This window comes from Oxyura jamaicensis, chromosome 2 (genome assembly GCF_011077185.1).
Source record: "Oxyura jamaicensis isolate SHBP4307 breed ruddy duck chromosome 2, BPBGC_Ojam_1.0, whole genome shotgun sequence".
NCBI lineage: Eukaryota > Metazoa > Chordata > Aves > Anseriformes > Anatidae > Oxyura > Oxyura jamaicensis.
Genome location: NC_048894.1, coordinates 81,627,299 through 81,653,441, shown reverse-complemented (window position 1 = coordinate 81,653,441; position 26,143 = coordinate 81,627,299). Strand labels below are relative to the sequence as shown.

At 38.2% G+C, this 26,143-nt stretch overlaps 1 protein-coding gene across 2 annotated transcripts; it reads right to left on the bottom strand.

The window, feature by feature from the left end:
- Positions 1-100: 100 nt before the first annotated feature.
- On the bottom strand, positions 101-26,128 carry PRPF4B (pre-mRNA processing factor 4B). Of its 2 annotated transcripts, XR_004748144.1 has the most exons (19): positions 25,984-26,128; positions 21,476-22,669; positions 18,443-18,616; positions 18,020-18,175; positions 17,303-17,384; positions 16,346-16,556; positions 14,439-14,512; positions 12,917-13,007; positions 12,111-12,258; positions 10,833-10,970; positions 9,506-9,659; positions 6,986-7,100; positions 6,344-6,495; positions 5,785-5,871; positions 3,393-4,145; positions 2,833-2,878; positions 2,223-2,309; positions 1,379-1,424; positions 101-286 (listed from the first exon to the last, which is right to left on the bottom strand). XR_004748144.1 is itself a non-coding variant. In XM_035317334.1 (15 exons), exons 1-15 carry the CDS (start codon positions 26,022-26,024, stop codon positions 3,942-3,944), a joined length of 3,021 nt encoding a protein of 1,006 aa, XP_035173225.1. In that variant the 5' UTR covers positions 26,025-26,128; the 3' UTR covers positions 2,627-3,941. The 2 variants fall into 2 exon arrangements, 1 of the variants encoding a protein (XP_035173225.1); XM_035317334.1 differs by lacking the exons at positions 101-286; positions 1,379-1,424; positions 2,223-2,309 and having other exon boundaries at positions 2,627-4,145.
- Between the last annotated feature and the right edge of the window lie 15 nt (positions 26,129-26,143).

The following is a 26,143-nucleotide window of genomic DNA, read 5'->3' as shown; positions in this document are numbered from 1 at the left end:
GACAAACCCATTCCAAAAAAAATGTTTTTAATACATTTCAAAATTGTTCATGTATTTAGAAGTTTTGCAAGTGAACACAACAGAAAAGATCCGATCCAAGTAAGTTCTAAGCATATTTTATTAACTTCAAGCAATTGCCACTTCTCAGCATTCTCCACGCAGCGTTACAATCTGACACATACTGTAGAAGATTGCTCTATCTCCAGTGGTCTCACAAACTGGTCTGCCTTCTTTATACGGGTCATTATACATATAAAGGTTCTTCAGAGGTTTAATGCCACTCACCCTATGTATGGAGATAAAGTATTATTAAAATATTTTACAGAATATTATATTCTATCTATCAAAGGCTCTTAAACAGATTTTAACTTCTTATTTAGAGTAGTATATACCATGGTAATAAAAAGACAATCTAACTGCATATTGAATTTGTTGCAGCACAAAAGAAAAGACAGGGCATTTCATCTCCTGAGGAATCTGAGTTAGATCACTTTAAGTACAAAAAACTAGTATTTTGTTTTTCTCTAGATGCGTGGTAAACTAATCATATGGCAACAAGGGACTTCACGTATTTTAATGAGGGAAAAGTGAACAGACATTAGCACAGTAGATTTAACCAGACTTTCAGTAGGTAGGACCTCAGGTAAAGATACAAGTTCTATCTTCACATACAGGAGGAAAAGATAAGTTATCCTCCCTTATTAGATCCGCTGAAAAATAGTTCAACAAGAAAGCCTTGTTGCCTAACTGTTCTGTTTGTATGAAGCTGTAGCCACTGGAATTCAGTTGACTGCTGTGGCCATCAGCAGCTTCTCTGCTGTCCTCAAAGATCAGAAGCTACAAGGACAGGTGTTGCCTAAAACTGAAGAGGTTCCTTAACCTTGTCATGAAGTTTTTGATTCTGAAGGCTTTAGAAGTTAGAATTAAGGTTTTCTGCTGTTGTCAACATAAATGCCTGAAACTGATATTGGATGAAGGACTGAAATCCACTTGTTTTGAATAATTCCTGTCAGCTAATCTCTGTATCAGCAATACAGCTTGACAGAATTAATGAACCTGCTGAAGCTAGAGAAAAAGGCACATCATCTGCTCAACTATTCACTAGCTAAAAGCAAATGGCAGACTTTCCTAAATGACAGGTTTTATAGCGATTTTTCTATCATTAAGAAATTTGCATTAAACAGTCATACTTATTTCCCACCATTTAATCACAATTACAAATCTCTTCAACCAGAAACAAAATAAGCACAGTAAGTACGCTTCAGGAATTATCAATACTGCAGCAGTGTTAATCAATTCTAATGGGAATGCTGGAAACCAAAAGATTAGGACAGAACTATATGAAGAGTATTTTTCATATCTTTTATAGGACAGAAACCTTTGTTCATGTCTTCTGGTAGTCATCATCTTCTTTTGAGCTGCACCTACAACACAAAGAACAAGTGAACGAGCAACTTTATGCTTCTCTAGAGTAGCTTAAAACAGTTCTGTAGGCATTAAGGTGCATCTTTTCTACTGCTTTTTGCATCACCAACTCATTTGTTTTATAATCCTATTTTAAGAATAAATTACAAAGCAACAGAAAGAATAAGCTTTTACTACCTGTGTAAAACTGCCCTGAGAAGTGCTGCCTATGTTGTGGAAGCGCAAGTTACTTTCTGCATTTAACTAGTACTTCATTAAGTGTGAAAGCTGAATTTATTTCTGGTACGTACGAGATACCTTAATATGTGGAAATAAAGTCTGATTATTTTTTATAAAGAATTTTACAATAAAAAATTGAGACAGGTTGAAGGTTCCAAATAGGCAAACAAAACCACCCATCTCCTGCCTGCTTTTGTAGTTAGTTCATTACATCTCCTTGGTGGGGTATTCCCCACCAGCAGAATGACTGCTTTGCCTCATTTTCCATTCCTGCGTGCACTGAGTGCATAATTTTTGTCACTATATACCTAGATGGATTAAAAAAAAAAAAAAACTTTCTTAATGCAAAGAATTATAATAAAATATGTGAAACCAGTGGGTTTATCACACCTTTTCAGAATATATTAATAAAAACGTAAAGAGGAACCTCTTAATTTTGTAGAGCAGAACATTAAAACAGCAGTAAGGACCTGAGAAGTTTGATTCTGTTTTCCTCCTGTTGTATAACCAACTCAAATGTTTCAAGCTGTTTTTAACTTGTTGCTAAATGTTTATCTACACATGCTGTCAGAAATAACCTTGTTAGGAAGGTGAAGTTGGTGTCTCAGCAAATCAGACCCCATGGAGTAGGCGTTGAGTGGCCTGTGACTCGCTTTCCTTTTTCTCTTTCAGCACCATCAAAAGGAAAAGTGAGAAAAACAGCACAAACATTAGTTAAAACCTGAATTTAATCCCACGTCCTACAGGAATAATTTCATTACAATGAAAGCAGACAGACAGTATCTGTAGGGGTTTTTGCTTTCTTTTTGTTTAAGCAGTGATAATTATATATCTAATTAATATAGCCTATAGCTCTTCCAAAGATCATAATTTTTACTAGTCCCTTTAATTAAAGGTTTAATTGAAAATGCAGGGGTGGTTCTTACAAATTACCTGATTTACCATCACTGAAGACAGATTCTTTTAAAAATGGCTACAAATGCCTTGTTCACAAAAGACTTTATTATCTAATGATGCATACTGAAAACATACAGAAATCTGCATGGTCCACTTTACATGCAGCAGAACAATCTTCACTTTACAATAAGTAAGTGTCAACTGTTTTATGCAAGAGACAACACTTTAAAGTCACATTTCTTAAAGAAAAGCTTCATTTACAAAAGAAATAAAAGGTAAAGAAGCAATTACCGCTTTTAAAAAGCAGCTGCTTTGTTCAAGAGTGGAAGGTTTATGCCTGTATTGAAAGACAACATGATCACAAATAATGAAAACAATGAACAAATGAAACACTTTTAGCATAAAGCAGTACACTTTCAAAATGACATACAAATAGTTAAAAAGTTTCATTATGTTGTCTATCTATCCTTTAGATATAAGGTCTTTTGAATGAGATCCCAACGTATGTAATTACTAAATGAAAACTCTTCCGTAAGTATTGGCTCTATGTCATAGTGAACTGTATTTAACAAAATGTATACAAAGTCTATAGCAAGTTGATTAAAAAAATTAAAGTAATAAGAAACAGTACACTGAAGGCGCTCTATCCATCAAGTGCGCACTCTCAAAATTTTAAATGTGATGAACAGAACGGAAGTTGTAACTATGCCACGGTTGCAATGCCAGAAAATAAAACAAGATCATTTATCAAACATGCAGGGAATTCTGCCACAATGCTATTGTCTCTCATTTGTCAGTTGTTCCAGTAAAATAACAGCTTAAACACCAGTGATGTTGATGGGTTAGCTTACCTTCAGTGTACTGAAAGTTGTACACAACCTGCTTTAAAAGAGGAGACCATCCCTGCGGGCAGGCTCAAGAAGGAACAGACCCCCTTCGGCACTGACTACACCAAGGGCATGCTGCTGTGGCCTGCACACACACACCTAGGAAAATGTGAATATAAACAGCATTTATGCTGGCCATTTTTTAAAGACAAAAATGAAGCCAAGTCTGCTAAAAACAAATCAACCACCCAGTATTACTGCTTTTTTTTAAACAGATGCTTTTTTCTTTTTTATAATATATACGAACTGCAACCATATACATTAGCATTGTACTTCTGTGCAGTCTTGGCAATTAAAACAGTTCTACAGTGAAAATTTTCACATAAGACACAAAAACAAAATTACTCTAACATTTCTAAAAGAAATATCAGCCTTGATGTTAATTCAAATGTATCTTTTCTTCCTCAACTTTGCAGGGGAAATATTTATGTTTATATACATTAATAACTGTTGTGAAATTTCTTCAGTCTTTGTATCTTAATTACTCAAACCCTTTGAACTTCTTCATCTGGTTTAAATTTTCTCCTGGATGAAGGCGTGCTGCAGAGCCTGGTTGATGCTAATCCGTTTAGCTGGATCTAACATTAGAATCTGGTCCAACAAGTCCTTTAGCTGGTGTACTTTTTTGCGCTGGTCTTCAGGGAGTCGCTGGCACCCAATCAAGTCTGCTAACAGGTCCTTGGTTGGATTAATGGTGCTCATTACAGTAACTTTCTCCTACAAACACAAAAGTGGCAACCTTGTAGAAAAGATGTAATACGCAAACCCCCCCCATACCTTTTACACAACTTAACCCTGCAAAAACAGTTGCTGCTTATCTTATCTCTCATCAGCAACACCCTTCATCATCATCACATGGCATCATAAGCATTCATGGCTGGCAAAGGAAAAGTGGAAATAAAGTCACTGGGGTAGGCCAGACTGCATCTTTTGCCAGCAGCGGGTACATACAAGAACCTAATATCCCTGTTGACAGAGAACGTGAAGATTCCACTTGGGAATGAAGTGTCTGACCTCTAATTCTGCAGTTCTTAATAAACAGTGTGTTAGAATTGCAGGAGGCCACTGCTACTTTCTGTGCAACAGTCATGTTACACTGAAGTTTGACACCCTTCCCTGAAATGAAGGCAGAATTTCTTTTATTTAGCAATTAAAGCTTAGGTTATGTGGAGACAGCCTTTTTACCTACAAAGATTAAACTCTGGTTTCACAGAAACACACAATAATTGAGGTTGGAAGGGACACCTGGAGGTCACCTGGTCCAACCTTCCTGCTCAAGCAGGGCCATCTATAGCAGGTTGCCCAGGACCACATCCAGACAGCTTTTGAGGATCTCCAAGAAAAGAACTCCACAACCTCTTGGGGCAACCTGTGCCAGTGCTCCGACACCTGCACAGTAGAGAAGTGCTTCCTGATGTTCAGAGAGAACCTCTGGTGTTCCAGTTTGTGCCCATAGCCTCTTGCCCTGGCACTGGAGACCACTGAACAGAACCTGGCTCCATCTTCATTGTACCCTCTCTTTAGGTATTTATATGCATTGATAAGATTCCATGCCACACCCCTGAGCCTCCTCTTCTCCAGGCTCAATAATTCCAGTTCTCGCGACCTTTCCTCACAGGAAAGTTGCTCCAGTCCTTTGAACATCTTTGTGTCCCTATGCTAGACATTTTCCAGCATGTCCAGGTCTCTCTTGTACTGGAGGTCCCAGGACTGGACACAGTACTTCAGGCACAGCCTCACCAATGCTGAGAAGAGCTAAAGGATCACTCACCTCTCTTGACATGCTGGTGATACTCTGCCTAATGCAGCCAAGAATATGTTAGCTTTCTTACTGGCAAGGGCACATTGCTGACAAGTTCAGCTTTGCATCCAGCAGTACTCCTAGTCCTTTTCTACAGACCTGCTTTCCAACTGGATGGCCTCCAGCATGTACTGGTGCCTGGGGTTGTTCCTCCCCAGGTGCAGGATTTCGCTGAGCCTCATGAGGTTCTTGCCAGCCCATCTCTCCAGCCTGCTGATGTCCCTCTGGATGGCTGCGTGGCCCTCTGGGGTATCAGCCACTCCCTGTGGTTTTGTGCCATCTGTGAATTTGCTGAGGGTACACTCTACCTCATTATCCAGACCATTAACGAAGAAGCTGAACAGGACTGGACCCAGTATTGACCCAATGAGGGTATTCTGCTCCTTCTTGACCTCCAAATATTTATCTTAAAACATGTTATTGAATCACAGGAAACTTCTACCAGTTTACAATTATGTAACTTGTACACACTGCTGCAAGAGGACATTTTGATAGTTTACAAAATATTACTTTTAGGTATCAAGGTACGTTTGAAATAATGGACACGTTACTTACCCTTTCCGTCACTTTATCTACTTCTATATACATAAAGTTGAGATTTTGGTCAAAGTGCTGATCTTTGAACACACCTTTTCGAATCATCTGTAAAATTAGGGAAAAGCAAGAGCTTTAGGTAAGATAACTACGCTGTATCAATTCCACAATCAGCATCAACACCTACCAACTGATTGCAACATGAATAATTTAGTATTTCTGAAATATATAGCAAAATGATAGTGAGAAATAACTAGACTGAATTAAAAAAAAAACACAGTTCAAGCCAGTTGCAAAAGGAGAGAGCATCTTCCATTGACTTACGTATCTTTTTCAGGTCAGTGCTTAGAAGTTTTCTGTTTTCACTTTATACTTAGTCTAGGAAAAAGAAGCTGTATACTTTCACTTCTTAAGATTTTAAATCAATATAAATTATATAGTCAGAGGATGTCTGATATTTACTTGCTGTTAAGAGAAGATGTATATGATAAGAAGCAGAATTCAGGCAGGAAATAGAAATTACGTTCTGCTGTTCATAACATCAGTTTCAGATATTAAAAGTCATACTTATTTTTCATACCTTGTTTGGCATCTTTCCTTTGAGATCCATGGCTAGTTTCAACATATGGTTATTGGTTTTGCCAGGAAAGAGTATTTTTCCTGTATATAGTTCATACAATGTGCAGCCTACAGACCACATATCTATACCATAGTCATAGATTTTTCCTATAACTGAAACAGAGCAATACAAGTTAATTCCTTAAAAGCAGCTTTAAGGACATAATAGCAGACAGATAAAATCTGATTTGGAAACTATATTGGTGCTCCTCCTCTTAGGAATAAGAATATAGTAAATGAAGGATGCAAGCCTTTTCACTAAGCATCCAAATTTTAAAAAGACAGGCCTTTACCTTACACCCAAACTAATCACTACACCTTTAGTCAGTCAGAAACCAGTAAGACAGAAAAATACCTCTGAATTAAAACAAAACTATAACAAATCAGAAATGATTTCTCCCTGTCCTCACTGAGCTGACCACCAACACATATGAAGAGTCACACATGCTTTCAAGTCTGAATTTTTTGACTGCCATCCTATTTCCAGAGTGATGCTTTGCTTAGACCAAGCAGAAAGTAAACTCAAGTCAAATTCTCATTTACTACTACTGATACATACTACTAATGCTTAAAATAAGCATAGCCAATCCAAAATACTACTTACTGATTTCGGGAGCTCGGTAAAATCTACTAACTAGATATGGTGTGATATCATTATCTGCAACATGTGAAGCTGATCCAAAATCACAAAGCTTTAATATTGTTTTCGACTCATTGACCTAAAAAGTTAAACATAAATACACATCAGCAATAGTTGTAGACAAAATTGGCAACAGCACTGTGAAAGTAACAATACTTTTAAGTCAGAGACAAGAAAAATATTCAGCCTTTAAGTTGCAATTTCTTCCCATATTTCAATCTTCTCTGTATTCTAAGGAAACCAAACGTTCTTAAACTGAAAGTGACAGTTAATGTCTTCAGTTCCTAAGAAGCGTGGAAAAGGTCAGTTTCACATACTTTTTGCTCCTACCATGTCACTTTTTTCAATGTTACTTATTTCTGCATGGATAGTGTGTATTTACACATTACTTAGCAGCTTCCATCTGTAAAATGATCAGAAACTAAACAGAAAATATGCCCAAGCTTTTTTTTTTTGTCTGCTTGCTTTAAGACTTCTGCACAGAACACACTCATAGTGACATCTGCTGAGAAAGTCAGAAATAAACTCTCATAGCTTTGGACAATCATGGCATGACACTCACTGAACAGCATGCGAAGGATTACTGAGTGAACATCATTTACATTAGAATCTGTTTGAGAAATAATGCAAAGAACAATAAAATCCCGCATACAGTTATCACAGTACTTTCTAAATAGTTATTAAATATGGTACACCATTTGCCACAGTGCCCTGACAACTCTTCCATGGTATTATGGCACCAGCTTCGCTTTGCTTCATCTGAACTGGTACAAAAGTTATTTGAAAAGGTAATCCCTCAAGCATCCTCTAAATGCTATTTATGTCCCTAGAGAATTAAAGTTAGCATCTTCTGAACAGGTAGACAATATCCTACTCAAGATCAGTCCAGGATGCAAAGGCACGTCAATCACTAAGGAGGTAAGTGAGCCACTTCTGCGGTGCGACTTGAGACCACATATGCCACGTGAAGGGCAACCAAGAGCCATTAAAAAAACCAAATGTGCTTAACTGCACCACCCTATCCCTAGTGAATGTAACATGCACATTAAACTGGTTACATGAGAAACATCTTTCTAAAATTTGTAGTTATTAGTGAGCAAATCACTTGATACATATATTATAAATATATATATATATAAAAATTTTTTCCAGGTAACTCCATATTGGAGTTTAAATAATAAGAAATAGACTATTTATTTGGGTCACCTTATTTAAGGTGAACCAATGGTTTTATTATCTACATGAAAGCAAGTCTTCTGGGTATCAAAGGTTTAGTTTTGAGATAGCAGTGTACACAATGGAAATCCCTTTTTCCCTCTCAGATTCCTAATTAAGCTATGACAAAGGAGTATTAGAACTTCCTAATATAAATATAATTGCAATGAAATGAAAAATAGTACACTTCAGAACAGAATGCAGAAATTTTCTGGAGACAGAGAGAACCCCGTATAAATTGAACATGTAGTAGTAGGAAACAATTTTTATATGTAAAATTGTCAAGGCCAGCATATTATTCAGATAAGCACTACCGTCTTCAGTAATAATGGACAGACTTCAAATTATTAAAACAAATCCAGTCATATTCCTTCCTGCCTAATCATCACATTCAAGTATCTACTTGGTCAAGTCAGCCACTATATTAATATTTAAATCTGTTAAACATCATTTCACAGCTGGTGATAAAAAAAAGCTTTCTGGACATGACTAAAGACACTCAGTAAGGTATCAGGAGGCCATCAATGACATGCAGTCATCCCATTCTCTATAAAGTATGGAAAAATATGGATTTCATTCTGGATAATCCCATTTTAACAGTTTAGACTTCCACCTCCGGTATCCAGAGTACCATTCACAAAACAGAGAGCTGTTCACATATCTCATGCTCAACCAGTAAATTTTACTGCAGAGATGGCAAGAACCGACCACTTTAAATAAAATTCTGTGTTTGTCACATGGGTGAACAACAAGAAAACTAAAGTCACACTTGATTCTTCTGATGTAGCTATTACACTGCTAACCACAATGTTTAATAGGAAAAAAAGAAGAGGACAAATCACTTTTCCCAATCATCTCATTCACGTGAACAGAAGAACCTACTTCCAAGCTTAACCAAATTATTTCCATTTTGCAGAAAGCAAGAACACTTAACTACTGATGAATGAAGTCACAAGATTTTTCCTAAGAAAGGATACTGTCTTTGGAAGATCTACTTTCTAAAAAGATAGAAGTGGATGCAGGTTAGTTTGAGAAAGACTGTATGAAAGATGTTATTGAGATGCTGCATTATACTTCTGACTAACTTATTTATACCATGATAGCATTTCATTTCAAAACATGACATTTTATTTCAAAAGGTTTTCTTAACCTTTTCTGGTGAAGTAAATTTTTACTTAACCCAAATGAACAGAATGGTATTCATTTCACATCTTGATTTTACACTGTAGACTGCCTGTGCAAAATAGGTTTTGATTACTTATTACTTACCAAAATATTATCTGGTTTAATATCTGCATGTAGAATATTGCATCTTTTAAGAAGTTTTAAAGCCAGGAACAACTGTTGGCTGTAGGAACGCACAGCTTTAATATGGAGACCAACATCTTTCCCATACTTTTTCAACACCTCTCGTAAATTCATACTATTGTAAGAAAGAGAAAGAACAGTAAAGAACTTAGCAAGGGAAAACATACTTGCCTTCAAAATCTAAGATGAACATGAAAAAAATAGTTAAGTTTAGACATTTCTGGGGAAAAGTTGCATTCAACTTCAGATAGATACCTCACTATTTCATACAGCAATAAATAGATGCTGATCAATCAGATCTATCCTATACTGTTTAATTTCTACTGCATAATTACTTAGTAGACTGGACTGACATCACTTCAGTATGTATTTTTAATCCAGATTAATTTGAGAGGATTTCTTTGCACATGAACATCATTTTCTTAACGGTATGTACTGCCCCTGTACCAAGTTTCTTGAGAAATTAATGAAAAAGAAAATATGTCAAAGACAGAAGTTGATGAGGCAGTGTTTTGAGGATGAACAGCAACTAAAAAGACTACATGATTCCTGGACAAAACCATCACTGGATAGAAACACTTTACAAGTGTGCTACAAGGAAATAGCACAGCACAAGAAAGTAATTTGTTACATGGCTTATTAATGAAAACAAGTAGACATTTCATAAAACTTATTATTGCTTCAGCAAATGACTTATCTTCACCTCAAATATGTGTGGCAAGAATTAAAGCATGACATACAGCGAAAACAGTGGATACAAATAAAGTGGATACAAACAACATCTACGTAGGAACAGGAACTAAGGTAACTACTGCATCTCTAAGAAAAAAAAGTGTCTACAATCAACCTGTCTAAGCAGCCTAATTATTTGAAGAAAAAGTGAGCACGCAAACCACTTATTTTCTTTGTTGGGTTGTTGTATATGCATTCTTCATAGAACATACATATACTCAACCTCTCCAGTAATGCATATTCAACCCAAATTTGTAAAGAATTATGAAAGCTAAGAAAAAATTGACTAAAAAACAGTTAAGAGGAGCACTGGTGAGATGAACCATCTTTAATAATGCATTCGTTTCAAATATTGACCAGGCATAAAGTTCACAGTGACACTATGTAAACCTGTACTAGTTCAGCAGACCGTGGATGTGTGCCTCCGGCTTAAGTTCTTAGTGTTCTTGAATGTTGACAATAGAACAAGGTGTCAAAATTAAAACAATAGCCAAGTTAAAGATCACGTAGTACTACCTCACTTTTTACAGAGAACCCCATCCATTTGTCACCTTACCTCAGTGGCTCAAATACCAGACAGAGATGTTGTTTGTGGTAGAAATGCCTGAACAATCTTAGACAATGAAACTTGTCATCAGGATCTGCATCATTGAGCTTCTTCAAAAATTCCAGTTCTTTTAGGCCAGTTTTTTGCCTGGAAACAAAGAAGCAGAAGTAGAAAACAAAATGAGATTCTAGTACCTTGCTTAATCTAGAGATTTACTTGCATTGTTTTAATTGTCAGTCTACGAGAAGTGTCTTGTGATTAAATAATGTAGCGCCGCTTAGAAACAACAGCACAGTGGTTTACTGTCATTGTCTACCCATTTAATTCTTTGATCACCCGTGACTTTAACCTGCTTATCCTTTCTTCCACCCTCCTGGTTGCATCCCGTAATATGACACTATTTCAAACAAAAACTACTTAACCACATACACTATTTAAAAAGTTTTAAACTAAACTGACTACAGTCAAGTACATACACAAACCGAATTACGGTAACATACCAAATAGCTTATTACCTTTTTTCTTAAATATTTCTAGATAGTATTCATATAGCTCAAAATAGCCCAGTTACACAGGCAGCAGGACAACTTTTAAAGCTTCCAACATAAAATGCATAAAAAGTGGACAAGATTTTCATTTAAGTTGCCCATAATGGAAGAAGACATAACACATGACCGCAACAATACTGTAGCAGATGCTGAAATGACTCTTAGAGACATCGTCATATAACATAATGCAGTTTAATACAACATCACCTTAGTTAATGTTCACTCATTCTAAAAGATCTCCAGTAATTTTTGTCCTAGAGGCAGTGTCCCATCACTGTCTTATCTTATATGCATGCACATACAAAGAATATGCAAAGATAATTAATTTAGAGGTCTTTTTGTAAGTTAGAAATGACTGATTAGTATCCAACCCACAGTTTGCCAAATGGTCCATCAAAGCAACGTTTTACAGTCCATGACTCCCATCTCAGAAATCTTAGGGCTGGGCAGACCGCGTAAACAACTATAAGATTGTTTCTTGCCACCATACCCTGCAGCTTTACAAACGAGAAAGTGCCTGATGAAAATGCAAGTACCCTGCTCCTGTGACAGCTGTAAAGTGCAGATATACAGTCCTCCAGCGCTTCCAATTACATGGCTCATATTAGCAGAATAGGCTGGAATCACAGCTGTAATCTGTTACTTCACTTGAAACAAAGGAAGATTCAAATCACATCAGGAAAAACTTCCAGCAGTCTCATGCTTTATTACTGTATTATTAAACAAAAACAGTACTTACATAAGTTCATTGTTCCTGATGATTTTAACCGCTACTTCTTGGTTTGCTCTTGCCATATCCCTGGCTCGTACTACATTACTGAAGACTCCCTGACCAGTGTAACCATAGACATTGTAACGTTTATCTAGAACTTCACCTATATTAACACCTGAAGGATAAAATCAAGTAATTTAAAGTAAGAGTTATGAGCGCCATGCATCGTAAAACATTTTATGAAAAATAAATTACTCTGTATACTTCAGAAAGAGGAAAAAATGGTACAATTATAAAACAGTGTATGTTAGGAAATTTAAATCACCTAGCTTTGTGGAAAGTACAGAGAAACTGCTTCAAAGTCTGGAATATTTTAATTCCCGAGGTTAAAACCTGCACACTTATTTAATCCATTACATGAATATTTTGGCCTTCACACTTTGCACTTTAATACTGACTAGTGAAGTGAAATATGCTCACTTAATTATCTCAATTTTGAGCTTCAGATGACAACTACCAGAACTGTTATCTGTAGTCTCTTGGATGCTAGTTCTCTTCATTTCAGATCCTGGCAAGCACCCCTTTCCTTTGTGAGGGTGATCTCATGTCTATGACAGGTTTTAGTTTCACTCTGACTGATTTTTTTTTTTAATGTACGAGTAACTTTATTCTACACAAGTTTGCAAGACCAGAAAACTACTGTGGGCATGCCACACTCAGTGAAGGCAGAGCAGAACATTTACATTAGAATGTTTCAGTACTTTTATGTGAGGATCTTTTCCATTTTGCGTCCTTCTTTTAGCTATAGGTGGAAATCAACAAATGAAACTTACGATAATAGCCTTCTGCATCAGTCCAGTTATCCCTGAGATTTGGGTTTTCTTTGAAGTCTTTTCCAAACCCAGCTGCCCTTAGACGAGCACTCTGAAACAGAAAGAACAAAATTAACAGCTGTGATTGCATGCTCCAGCCATATATTTTTCCTTAATGTTTTACTAATACAAACCAGGGCCATGTGATTAGGCACTTTTTTCCTACTGAAACAATGCTCTTCCCCACACCACAAACACACCTTGTAGGAGAGAGAAACTACTGAACACAAAAGGCTATTTAAATACAAGTATTTGAAGACTGTTGCAAGGGAAGGGGGTGGGGACAACCAACAGAACTATTATTAAAGATGAGAAACGGGCCAAGTTTCAACTATTACCTACAAGGATTCTACACAAGTCAAATTAGAAAACACATTTTGGATCATCTGAGTAAGACTGCATACAATATGTTTGTAGTAAAGTTTAGTAATTTGAGGGGTAATTGTCATAGTTTAAGCCTTGAATTTCTGTTCATTCAGTGCCACTTCACGAAATCCATACTATCATACATAATCCATACATACAATCATACAATTATTACAATTGCTCTTTACATCTTTTAACAGATTTGGCAATATATTATCACAAATCCATATCTATGGGTAGTAAAGAACATCTTCATTTGCACAACAGTTTTTTAGAGGGGGGAACTGATTACTTCCAAGCTATTTAAATCCCTACTTGCAATTTTGAGGTTTTTAAAAGAAAAAACCTCCATTGTTAAGTATTTATCTTTTTCCAGGTTAAAAGTGTTTCGAATTTTTGTGTATTATAATGACACCAAGGCAGCCTTTTATCACCAATACCAATACTGTCAAAACTATTAGATTATGTCTGCCATAAGACAAGTTTAACTGGAGAATTTGAGTTAAGAAAATAAGTTGTTACCTGTACTTATTTCAAGTTGTTGCATATCAGCAACAACTAGTATCAAAACTATTCACTGGACTGGCAAGATTTGCATGCCACTTCACCACATTTACAGAAAAGCTGCTGGAATAGTGCAAAAAGTAAAAACAGGAAATGCAACTCTTCATCCAAGAACAAGCCACCACATTACTCCAACACAGCATCATTAGCAAATCAAAACACACCACACAGACACTTTTTAATTAACCATACGCAAATCTCTGCAGAAAGTACACTTCCCTGAAGAAAGAACAGTGCAGCATGCTAACATAAACATAAAAGAGTAACGTATAAGTTTGTTACTGCGTGCAATCATAGGTCGCATTTAAACAGCAGATGATATCCCTAACTGTTTACTCTGGCAAAAATCCTCTTAATTTCAGCAGGTTTTTTTTCCACTGAAATATTAACGAACAACCACTTTGTCTGCCTCAGCTGATCAAAAGAACACATTATCCACTCAGTTACACAAGCTTGTACAAATCAGCATTCCCACAAACCTCAAGCAACAGCAACTCTTCAACAAAAATCTAGCAGAAAAAAAATATACATTTAGTCTCCAAAAATTACCTACATCAAAGTATGCAGCAAACATATCATCTGATTCTGTGAACATATCAGGAGCTAGCAGTTTCTTCTGAGATGAACCTTAAAAAGAAATTTAGATTACTCAACATGAAAAAGATGACAAAATTATAACTGTTACCAATACAATTTTTAACTTGATATTGTTACACTATAATCTCAAAATCAATATGGTGGCAAACAGGTGGCTTTACTAACAATTTTAACAAATACCATTTTATATCATAGAAATACAAAACTCAGATTGGTTAAGTCCTTCAAAGCACTCAAAAATATTCACACCTCCTTGAAAAATCAAGTATGACAGCTTTCAAGCAACTCACGTAACAGAAAGAAAGAATAAATACTGTACATGATTCCTACAGATAAGGGCTGTGTGTAAATGTATTAAAATACATGTTTTTAATATAAAAGTTCAGAGGTTTCTGCTAATCACAAAGGATTTGACTAAAAAACAGAGTTGAAAAACCCAGAAACCCTTTATTTGGTTAGTGCTTTCTTCAACCACGTCAAAAAGGATCTTGTGTAGCTTACAGTTAAAGACAAAGTTAATTATGTTTAAAAGAGAAACATAAGAGAATCTTAATGTGGGCAAGATTATCCCTTTCTCACCTTTTAATCATCTTTAAAGTCCCAAAGACATTTTACTTGGTTGACAAGATAAAAACAAAGAAATACAAATTAAGCACACATTAGTGAATGCACATAACCTTAAAACTATTTTGTAACACAAATTATGATAGCATTCCTTCATGACCCTAGTGAATTACACACACTCTGTTTAGGGTACTCAGCAATGGAGAAAAATAAAACTGTTTACCTCAGTATTCTCCAGTTCTCATAATGCTTACAGGCTTTCATATAAAATATCTGGACTGATATCTGAAAGCATCACAAACTCTCATCCATCATGCTGACACCATTGTTTCCAGGTGTAGACCCTTCCAGCAACTGCCTTAAGTTTTCTTTTTAGTTTCAGTTGCTTACATTTTCACTGGACTACAATGAGTTACTAACTCGTTCCTTAGCGACTTACTATCATGCCTCTATAGGAGGACAAGATATAAATCAAAAATAGCTCTGACAAAAAACAGATGATCCACTGTTTCCTTCTGTTGTTATAGCCACCCCTGATCCAGAATCCTACCAATATAAAAAAAATCATGGACATCATGGGTGTATTTGATCAGTTTAAAAAAAAATACATCTCTCTCGTATCTTAAAAAGTCTCTGTAGTTAACAGCTGTATTTCTGTATACTTTAGTGGACAAAATTAGAAAACATTATATACCTCTCACAAAAAAGGAACAAGATATTATTGACTGTACACATAGAAAAGACTCAGTTTCAACTTGTTCTATGCTTAACAAAGGGAAGGTGCTTAGTATGGTTCCTTCTACTTCCACTGCACAAGAGTAATCTGAAAACATACTGCTCAAGGGAACACCAGGACAAACTAGAGAGCAGTTTGTCCTTATACCAGTCCCAGAGAAATGCAGCTTTACTATTGCAAAGCACCATCCACTAGAACACAGCCTATTTAGTTCCCCAAAATGTATCTAGCACATGATATGAAATAGAAGCTAACTGTCCAACTATCTCCTAAAGGCTTTTGCAGGTTAAACAGCATGATGCTGCAATTACCTGAGTACTAAAACTAGCCCAAGAATATTTGCTCGGCAACTAGAGACACACTTTTGACTGCTTGGAAGATTTACAGTAATCCAATTTCAAAGGACCAAAAAAAAAAAAGTCAGTTTTTCAAGTACTACAGGGTACATTGCAGATGGTTTATGAAGGCATACAAAGAAACCAAGCGATGTCTCTTTTGGAGCATTCCGCTTAAGAGCTGAGCTTTCACACACAGTATTATACAGTGATATTTCAGATTCTTACCATTGTTCTGTTCAACCGTCATGAGGTTGTGCTTGGCTTTTACTGATGCCTCAAATGTGTCCACGTTTTCCCGTTCATACTCTTTAACATCAGCAGCTACCCTTTCTAGGATGTCATCTGGCGAATTTGAGCGACTACGCGTACTACTTTGAGGACTGCTTGGTTCAGATGGCACAGATATATTACTGTCTTCTGTCTGGCCCTTGTATTTCTAAACAAACAGAATTATTAATCTCAGCATCGCAGTTTATCACAATTATTTTTTACACTCACTCTGAATGGTTTGTACTAAAAGTAAGTTTCATGATCACCTACCTCTAACAGCAACAGCTTTGTAGAACTGGATACAGCTTGTGAAAACTCATTCTGCTACAATGCACTACTGCTGAAGCCAAAAAATCAGGCTAAAAAAGTTGTCTTTTCAGGCTTTTATTATTACTGTAAAAGTTGATTTTAGTGAAAATCAACTATTTCCTTGGGCCTGACAAAATATCAACACTTCCAGATTTATTCTGAACCTACTCTGGCACATAGAGTGAAAGAGAGTCCTTAGGAAAAAAATAATCATTGTTCTAAAGAATTTTTACAATGAGCATTGCATAAAACTCAAAATACGACTATTATAACATAGGCCTTATTTTAAACAGCACTAATTATGATCACTTTTTTTTTTAAAAAAAAAAAAAAATAAATAAATATGCTAAAGCATTTTGCCTACTGCATTCTAACCATGCACTAAATACCATCCTTAAAAAAAGGCACCCAACTTGTGGTTTAGAATTACAACCCCCTGGCCTGGCCTCAGCTCGCTTTCGGGGACTCAATCACATAATACCTGTCACTACTGCTACCTTCTTAAAAGGAGCAAGACCTTCATGGGAATAAATTCACATATATAACTAAATACGTTATCTACTTTCATGAAGGGGGAACCCACGTGATAATATAACCACATACCTGAACAATTGCTTGCCGCTGTAGCCTTCTTTGTCTTATCTCTGCTTCTTCATCTTCTTCTTCCAAATCAAAATCTTCAAGACTATAAAGATATAATTACTTGTTATATAGCATTATAAACAGAAGATTACATACTGAATTTTAATCAAATGCAGTTTTTAGTGTAGAAAACACACGATAAAATATTAAACAAAGGCTATTCAGCTAACTCAGAAAGCAAAGGTGTAAATACGCACACAGGGATTTAACACATCTCCTTACTGAAAAAAAGGTGGTTTTTGTTAACTCACTAGGACTCAGTATTTTACTTCTAACTGAAGATCTGATTGTTATGAATGCATATTCTTATTCAGTTGGATTAATTAGATATTTAGTGAGTATAAAAACAATTTGCTACTGGCAATCCTTTCAGCTGTTACAGTTTTTCAAGCAATAAGCTGAGATACAGACCAAATGATTTTCACAAGATATTAATCAAGTTGAATTTAGCAACCAAACCATACATCATCGCCTCTGGCCTGCCCGCTACACAACAGATCTTGATACTCTAGGACATCCCAAAAGTCATTTGACAAGATTATAAGTACTAAAACATGTGATTAAGGTTTTAGGTGACAAGCCAAAAACTACAGCACGAAATACAAATATCAGTTCATTCTCCATGTAAGCAGATCTTTATTTTCAGATAAGAAATTTCATTTAGATCTTAAAACTTACTTTTCATCCGATGAAGATTCCTGTTCAGCTTTCATACCCTCAGAAAGACTACCTTTAAATTTGTCTTCTTTAACTTTGCTTCTACTCCTACGTCTATGGCCACCACGTGACCTGGACCTCCTTCGAAGGCGAGATCTACTTCTTCGGCCTCTATCCCTAATAACAGTAAGAGGGTTATTTTTTTGGTTTTGTTTTCTTGATTGTTAAAAGAAAAGGAGGAAAATTGATTCAAGAAACAAAGATACACAGCAACTCCAAGTAACAAATCAATTTCTGGAGCACAAAATTAATTCAACTATGCTAGCACATAAACGTGGACTGAAAACGCATAAATCTTTTTTTTTTTTTTTTTTTTACATAGGAGATGGTTAGTGTTGTTTAATTCATATTTTAAGAAACAAAACAGAACTATGGTATCTTTACCTCCTCCGAGGAGACCTACTCCGCCTTCTTGGTGATCGGCTACGTCTAAGAGGTGACCGAGACCTCCTTCTAATGGGTGACCGAGACCTTCTTCTGGATGGAGACCATCTACTGGGTGGACTGATATCTTTCGATCTTTCACGTCTGGACAAAATATCATCTCTGGTCCGTGTTCTAAAAATAAAGAGAGAACGGTAGGAAAATTGAGAGCTAACTGAAAAAACCAAACCCGCAATTCCTTCTAAAAGCTCACTTTAAGTATCTCACTGCAGGTGAGGGTGCACCAGATGGGCTTCTGAGGGCAGGAAATGGATAAAAACATGCTGCAGAGCTGGCTGCCCTCCTTCTATGTTTCTTCCCACCCTGGGAAATACGTGCCCATATGTAGGTCTAGTTTAGGACAATTCTAGAAACAAAGCTCAATTACTATGATAAAGCTGAGAAAGGTTTTAAAACAGAGCTGGTATTTGGGTCTTACTTAAATAGTGGCCTGTTTTCATGTTTATCAGAAGCCATATTTAAGCAGTAAAGAAAACCCAAAAACTAATTATTGGAATTCTCTGAAACTTTACAGTACAGTTTAAATTTAGCACAAAGCTACTCCACAGCAATGACTTTTATGTCTTCCTCAAACTGGGCACTAGAATTGGACAATTTCAGCATTTCACACATTCTAGTACAGCAGCTGAAAACTACAATTCTCACTTAACCCTTCTCAAATTTAAAGAAGTTTGACACCATGCACTGTTCAAAACTTGTTCATTCTTGTCTACATAGATGCACTATTATTTAAGAAAGAAAAACAATCCTTGATGAGCCAATGATATTAAAAAGCTTAATTGTATTCCTTGACAGCAAGGCTTCAACCCAAAATTGTAAAGAATGAATGCTAAAAAAGTATTTGACAACTATTCTGACAAGGCTGCAACATAAACTCTTGGAATTATTTCTGTATCATCGTTCAAATATTCAAATAAACTGTTGCTATTCTATTTCTTTTAATTTTCTTTTAAATTGAATCAGGACAAATTATGTCTGTTGCTGTATGCCATCAATGGACAAAGCTCTCAGGTCTGAAGGATTAATTCCACCCATTCAGTAATGGGTTTTTATTTTTTGCAACTGTTTTATCAGGTTCAAATACCCTAGCTATGCATAATGGACACATGTATAGAACTGATGAGTAAGAGTGAATGGTAAGACAAAAAATTAAGCGCATACAGAAGTTCTGCCAGTTTCTGCAAGACTCCAATGATGGAGCAGTCTGATTAATTTAGGCTATGTTCTTGTGAACAGTATTACCAAAAAAAAAATAATCAGAGGATAAACTGACAGTTCTAGGCTTCCTAATTAACAAAGCAGTTGTACTGCCAAAGTATCCATAAGAAAAACAATTTCAGTCAAAGAACTAAGCATCTTATGTGACTAGAACACTGGAAGCAAACAAGAAAAATAGAGTTACTGGGAATCTGTGGTTAAAAAACTATTTGTCAAAGCTCCTGAATTTCTCTGGCAGCCTGGGTAGTTACAGGTAGTTAACACTCCAACAAAGGAGCGTTGGCTCAAGATGTCCCACAGATGTGTCTCCTGATGATTTGCAGAGACTTCCAGCAGAAAGTATTTCTCAGTAGTCCCCTACTCACATCAGCGTTGCCAAAGTTACTTTTCTATGAACTTGACAGCACAATTCTAGACATATGCATCACTTGAAGTAGTGTTTAGACAACTAATTCAAACTGGCTACAATGCCGGCTGTCATTAGAAATGAAAACTGAAAGACGTAGAATGCTAAGACAGACAAATACCACGTCAAAGAAGCTTAACTGCGTGCCCATTCACCAAGAAGCACTCAGATAAACCGCGAGCACTTACAATACTTGTTTAATCTGGTTAACACCACTGGGGTCATTCTCCAAAGCACCTGCACTGCTGCTTATCAATAGCACAGTCAAAGCAAGCTGCTAACTGTGCCTGTGGAAGATACCCATACATGAAACTAGAGTAGAGCCTTCAGTGAGGCAGAACAACTTTCGCACTTACATGATGCTTATTTACTGAGTTATATCTGAGTGGTTCCAAGGTGCGAATTCATACTTCTTAATTCTCAGAACGTGTGAAGCTAAAATCCATGTTAAAAAGTTTAAAGTTATTTAAAACTTATTCAGCATCCAAAAGTGATGCTGAACACTTTTGCCCGCTGAATTGTTTTTGCATTTAATGAGTTATCTTTCAGAAGAGTATACATTTTTGTTGTTCTCTGGAAATTTACCATCCAGGCCTCGTCAGCTTCAGAGAAGGGGATGCTAGAAATGATTACCCGATGGTTTGTATCAAATCTCAAGGTACCTTCTTTTCAGAGGTTAAGCCACCTTTTAAAACATGCTAAAAGTACACTAGAAAGATTTCAGCCTATCCTCCCTCAGTTAGGTGTATACAGAGTATGACAACGATACACGAGCTCAGTCTCACCATTAAAGCAGATCAATATGAAGTAATGCTACCATACCTATAGCAAACAAGTGACAAATATTTAAGAAAAAACAACTAAGAAGGACATCTTGATACTAAAGATTTGTTTACATCGTGCTGACAGTATGACTATTTTGGGGGTGGTGGTGGTGGTGTTAATTACCCACTGTCAGCCAACACTGACATTTAAGAGGAGAGGGAAGAGAGAAAGCTCTCTTCTGAAGAATTCGTAAAACAGACCTATTAACTAAGAACCAAAACAGAAGTTCAAATCTGGATCGAACAGAATGACATAAGGCCAAACCTGAGCTATAAAACTTGTTCACAGTACTGGTGTGAGCAGCAAGTAACTCAGTATTTTAACAACCAACACTAAGTCTGCATGTCTGGCAGCTGGGGGGAATATTTTTGAAACCTGAATACATACAAAGGAAACTTGTAATGTAACATACAATCGGATTCCCCTTTTAATAGCTATTTTTAAAGTAAAAGGGAAACACCAAACTAGAAGACAGTTCACCCCACAAGGCGTTTTTGCAACGGTTCATGACATCTTCAAGTTACCTGGGAGAAGACAGACGCCTCCTTTCTGATTCCCTTCTTTTCCTTTCTACTGATCTACTCCTCAGTCTTCTACCTGGAGACCGGGTTCGAGAGGGGGATTTACTCTGTTTAGATCTACGATCATTAAAGAGAGGGGATCTGCTTCTTCTCGACTTTTCACGTGGTTTGGGAGATAAGCTTCTTCCTTTTGGGCTTCGGCCAGGTCTTCTAGGGGACCTGTTTTCTTTCCCTGAAGAAGCATCTTTAGAAGGAGATTTAATTGGCTTTTTTTCTTTGTCAGTCTCTGATCGCCTAGATTTCCTATCTTTGGACCGTGATCGTCTATCTTTGGATTTGCTTCTGAGTTCTGCTGGAGATTTGGATTTTCTGCCACGATCTCGACTTTTGCTTTCGTTTACAACCGGAGACTTTCTGCGATCTCTTGATTTACTTTTATCATCAGCCTTATTTCTGTCTTCTGGGGGAGATTTAGACTTCCTATTTTTCTCCTGAGATCGCCTTTTAAGCATCGGAGATCTTGATTTCCTTGTCTGATCTTGAGACTTGCTTCTTTTGTAAGGGCTTTTGGATTTTCTCCTTTCTTTTGACTTGCTTCTAGTTGTCTTCTCTTTGATTCCATCAACTCCTACCTTGCTTTTCTTTTTGTCAGACCTGTGCCTAGTCCTTTCTTTTGATTCACTCTTATTTCCTTTCTTGGAACTAGCTTTATTTTCCACAGGTTCTAATTTCCCCTTGGTGCTTGACTTAGTTGTGGGCCTAGTCCCATTCCGCACTTTTTCATTAATTTCCCCCTCTTCTTCAGATCCTGACTCGTAACCTTGTAATATTAATCCCATACCAGACTGGACTTTTCCTTCCATTAATTCATTTTCAAGTTCAGCTTTCAATAATGCTCTTTGTTTTTCCAAATCTTCCAGAGGAGCTAGAAAATCAATTTTAGTTCTTTTAGCTGGTCCATCTTCTTTGTCAGAGGTATCGGCTACCTCTTTCCGTTTATGTTTCTTATGTTTGTGTCTGTGTTTATGTTTTTTGTCCTTATCTTCTTCTGAAGAATGTTTATGCTTCTTGTGTTTACTTCGATGTTTGTGTTTCTTTTTTTTGTGTCGGTTGTGCTTGTTCTGAGGTTGGTCTGCCTCTGATACTTCCCCATTTTCTTCATTTGTACTTTTCTCAGACACATTAGCATCCTCAGCCCTGCAAAAATAAATACAGATCAGTACAAGCAAGTCCCTGCAGTCTTTCAACTCATGTTACTTTGCTAGCCTCTTTTATTATAGTATTTACCTGCTTTGGAGAGAATTGAAAATGTACAGCCATTGTAACAAAGTTATAATAGCAGATTCATCAAGAACAGACAGCTGACTGCAAGAACAAAATACCACAGAAGGAAGATACGGCAAACACACTAACAAAAGACGCAAGTGAAATCAGTGTTTACCGTTTTACATTCAACAGTGACAATATCTGCTAACAGTGTACAACAGTGCTGCATATTTATGCAGCCTGTCAATCCATCATCTTTCTTATTTGCCTCTCTACTCACGTGCCTATCTCAAGCTATGCCTTTTAAAACTACTTTCAAATGGCAGGCCACAGTTTTGCTTCCAAGATCAAAACTTATGCCGAGGGGTGATTCTGACCACCTAAGTAAATCATCGTGCAAAACTTCATGCAGAGCAGACTGATTCTCTTGTTATTCTTTTCTGTACATGTATACACCTGTTGGAAAATAAATAACTGTTTTTATAATCTATTTATATTTGCAAAGCAGGGAACACTATCAAGGACAGGACAAATTAAGGAAGTTTAATTTCAGAAAAGCCTTCCAATCATATATAGAAGACTATCAGCTTCCTGAGAAAAAAAGCAGTTATCTTTAGACCTGCAGGATGGCATTGGGCAAAAAGAAAATAAGTATACAGCAGGTTATTAAAATAAGAATGGTAGTGTCTAAAAAAAAACTCAATTAAATTAGCTAGTCAAAGCAATATGCAATTTAATTAGTACAACACCTTCAAAAGTTACATTATTCAGCCCTGACACGTTAGGCATTCACTTGTGTTATCTCCCTTAGAAGCCAAAACTGGATTATCAATAGACTTGTACAGTGTTTAGCAAATACCTTCGGAACATCAATTAAGTTATCAGCTATGCTAAGATGGATATTTGCCTTTTGAAATCTGTTGCCAAATCACAGCACAGGTGCCAGCTAAATTAACCTTTCCACAAACTTGCCCCACCTGCACTACTTTTGGAATTTACCAACACTTCAGTCATTTAAATACAGATCTTTCTCAAGCCTTGCTCATGGAAAATAAGTTCTCTGAACATGATGGTCTGGAACAGTGGTGGGATGTGCACAGAAAGGTAGGGATATCCTCTGAACTCCACTAGGTTCATAGTGTGGTCATATGCCCAGCAATCAAACAGCATAAATGTATCAGAAATATTCTAAGACATCTAAAGGATGGCACCTCACTATAAATTTGATTAGTGTTTTCCTAATTCAGGATAGGATGTTCAAATAGCACAGTTCAGGATTCTCTCCTACCTGAGTTGGCGCAAATTTAAGTACCGGAAAACAAACCAAAACAAATTTTGGTGATATTCACTGAGATAATTTGCTAAGACCATTAACACTTCATTGTTCTGAAATGTTCTCCTTCACTTTCCAAGGGGACAAACTGTGAGTTAAAAAATACTGAAGTTTCCAATAGAAACTTAAGCCTGAACACTATTATGTTCTCTCTTTTAGACCTCTACCACTACTAACTGCAAAGAAGGGTATTCCTCTTAACTGCCCCCTCCTGCCACTTGACACCATTGCGATAACAGAAAATCTGGAAGAAAGAGGACAAACCGTGTGATGAGTTCATTCAATGTCACATTAGGCACAGAAAACACCAAAAAAGAAAAAAGGGTTAGGTTTAAAACTTTCTCAGTTTGGATTTGCAATCTGCAGCAAATAGCATCAGTGCAATGAGTTAGCAAAAGGGCAGAGAAATGTGACAAGGGGAGTATGAAGGTGACTGTGCATCTTTTAAGACTTCTTTCAGCTGGCTAGAGGAAGCTGTGAGAGCTCCCTGTTAACACACTGATGCCCTTCCAATACATTGTAAAAATACTATGGAACAGCAACAGAAAACTGATCTATTCAGGCTGCTCCAGATAAGGTGACACCAAAAGCCGGAAGGAAGTTTTTTTAATGAAACGTATCACCACGTTATGTAAGAACTTCACCTCACTTTCTGCAAAAGCAAGCCGGTAGCAGAGGCTCCAGATGGAGTACACCCCCAGAGCAGCATCTCAGGCCACCAGACTGCTAATATGACCGCCAGTTTTCTTTGCATTTGTCCCTCAAATACACAATTATTATTAAATTCCATCAGCATGAAATATTTCAGTTAGTTCATGCGGAGGAATCCATTTACCTCAAACAGTGCCATGAGAACACGCACAAACTTTCACTTCATTTAAGCACCTCAGAGCTGCAATTACATGGCCGAGAAACCTTTTAAGAAGATTTCACGAAGCGACGAGGCAGAGAGGTATCTGCACATTTCGGGGCCAGAGGCTTCAAAACGAGAGGGGTCGGGACACATTCCTGTTACAGCCCCGCGCTCCCTGGTAGGGAAATTCAACGAGGAGAACCGCAGGAAGTTTATGAAGATTTGCGAGGAGGTGGCGCCCATTTTTCCTACCTCCGGGCTCCCTATCTCCAGTCACCACCTCATTTCCTTGGTTTGTTTCTCTACGAAAACACCGAACGCCCTTATTTCGCGCCCATGTGCTTCACACGGACGCTCGCTCCCAGGATTAACTGGAGGGGAAAAAAAATCCTCAAAGGGCCGCCTTTTAAGGCGGAAACCAACCCAAACCACGCACGGAAACCACCTCGTGGGGCCACACGCGCAGGAAGCCGGGCACCCCGAGGAGCCGGCCGCCGGAGGGCCGGCGGGAGGAGGACGAGGACGAGGAGGAGGAGCTGGCGGCGACAAATCGCTTCCCCGCTTCCACCGGCGCAGGCACTTTTCGTACCGCCGGGGAGCCCGGCACCGGGGGCAGGCCGGGCCGGCGAGGCGGGGAGCGGAGAGGAGGAGGGAAGGCAGGAGGGAAGGCAGGAGGGAAGGCACCTCCGGGGCTGCCGAGCTCGGCGCCCCGGGCGGCCTCGAAACCCGCGGAGGAAGCGGCTCCCCCCTGCCTTCCCCCTCCCCCCCCCCGAGGCCGAGGCCGGGCGGCGTGGAGGCCACGCGGTGCCGGCCCCGCTCGCCCCGTCCCCACTTCTTCCTCCTCCTCCTCCTCCTCCTCGCGGCCGCCGTGCCCCGCCGGCCGCCTCCTAGCAACCCCTCTCCCGCCGCGCGGCCGCCGTCTCCCTCCTCCTCTCCCTCTCCCTCCCCCTCCAACCCCTCCGCTCCTCTCCCCCCGTCCTCCTCCTCCTCGCCCTCCTCTCGCCGCCCGCTCCCCGCCCGCCGTGCCCCCGCCGCGCCGCCTCCCCGCCGCCCCCTTACTCGGGCGCCCGCAGCAGCTCGGGCTCGGCCGCGGCGGCCATTTTGAACGTCCCAACTCCTGCGCGGCCGCCGGGGAGGCGCGGGGCCGCCGCGCACGCGCGCCCGCACCGCCGGGAGGAGCCGGGGCCGAGGCCGCGGCTGGGGCCGGGGCCGGGAGCGG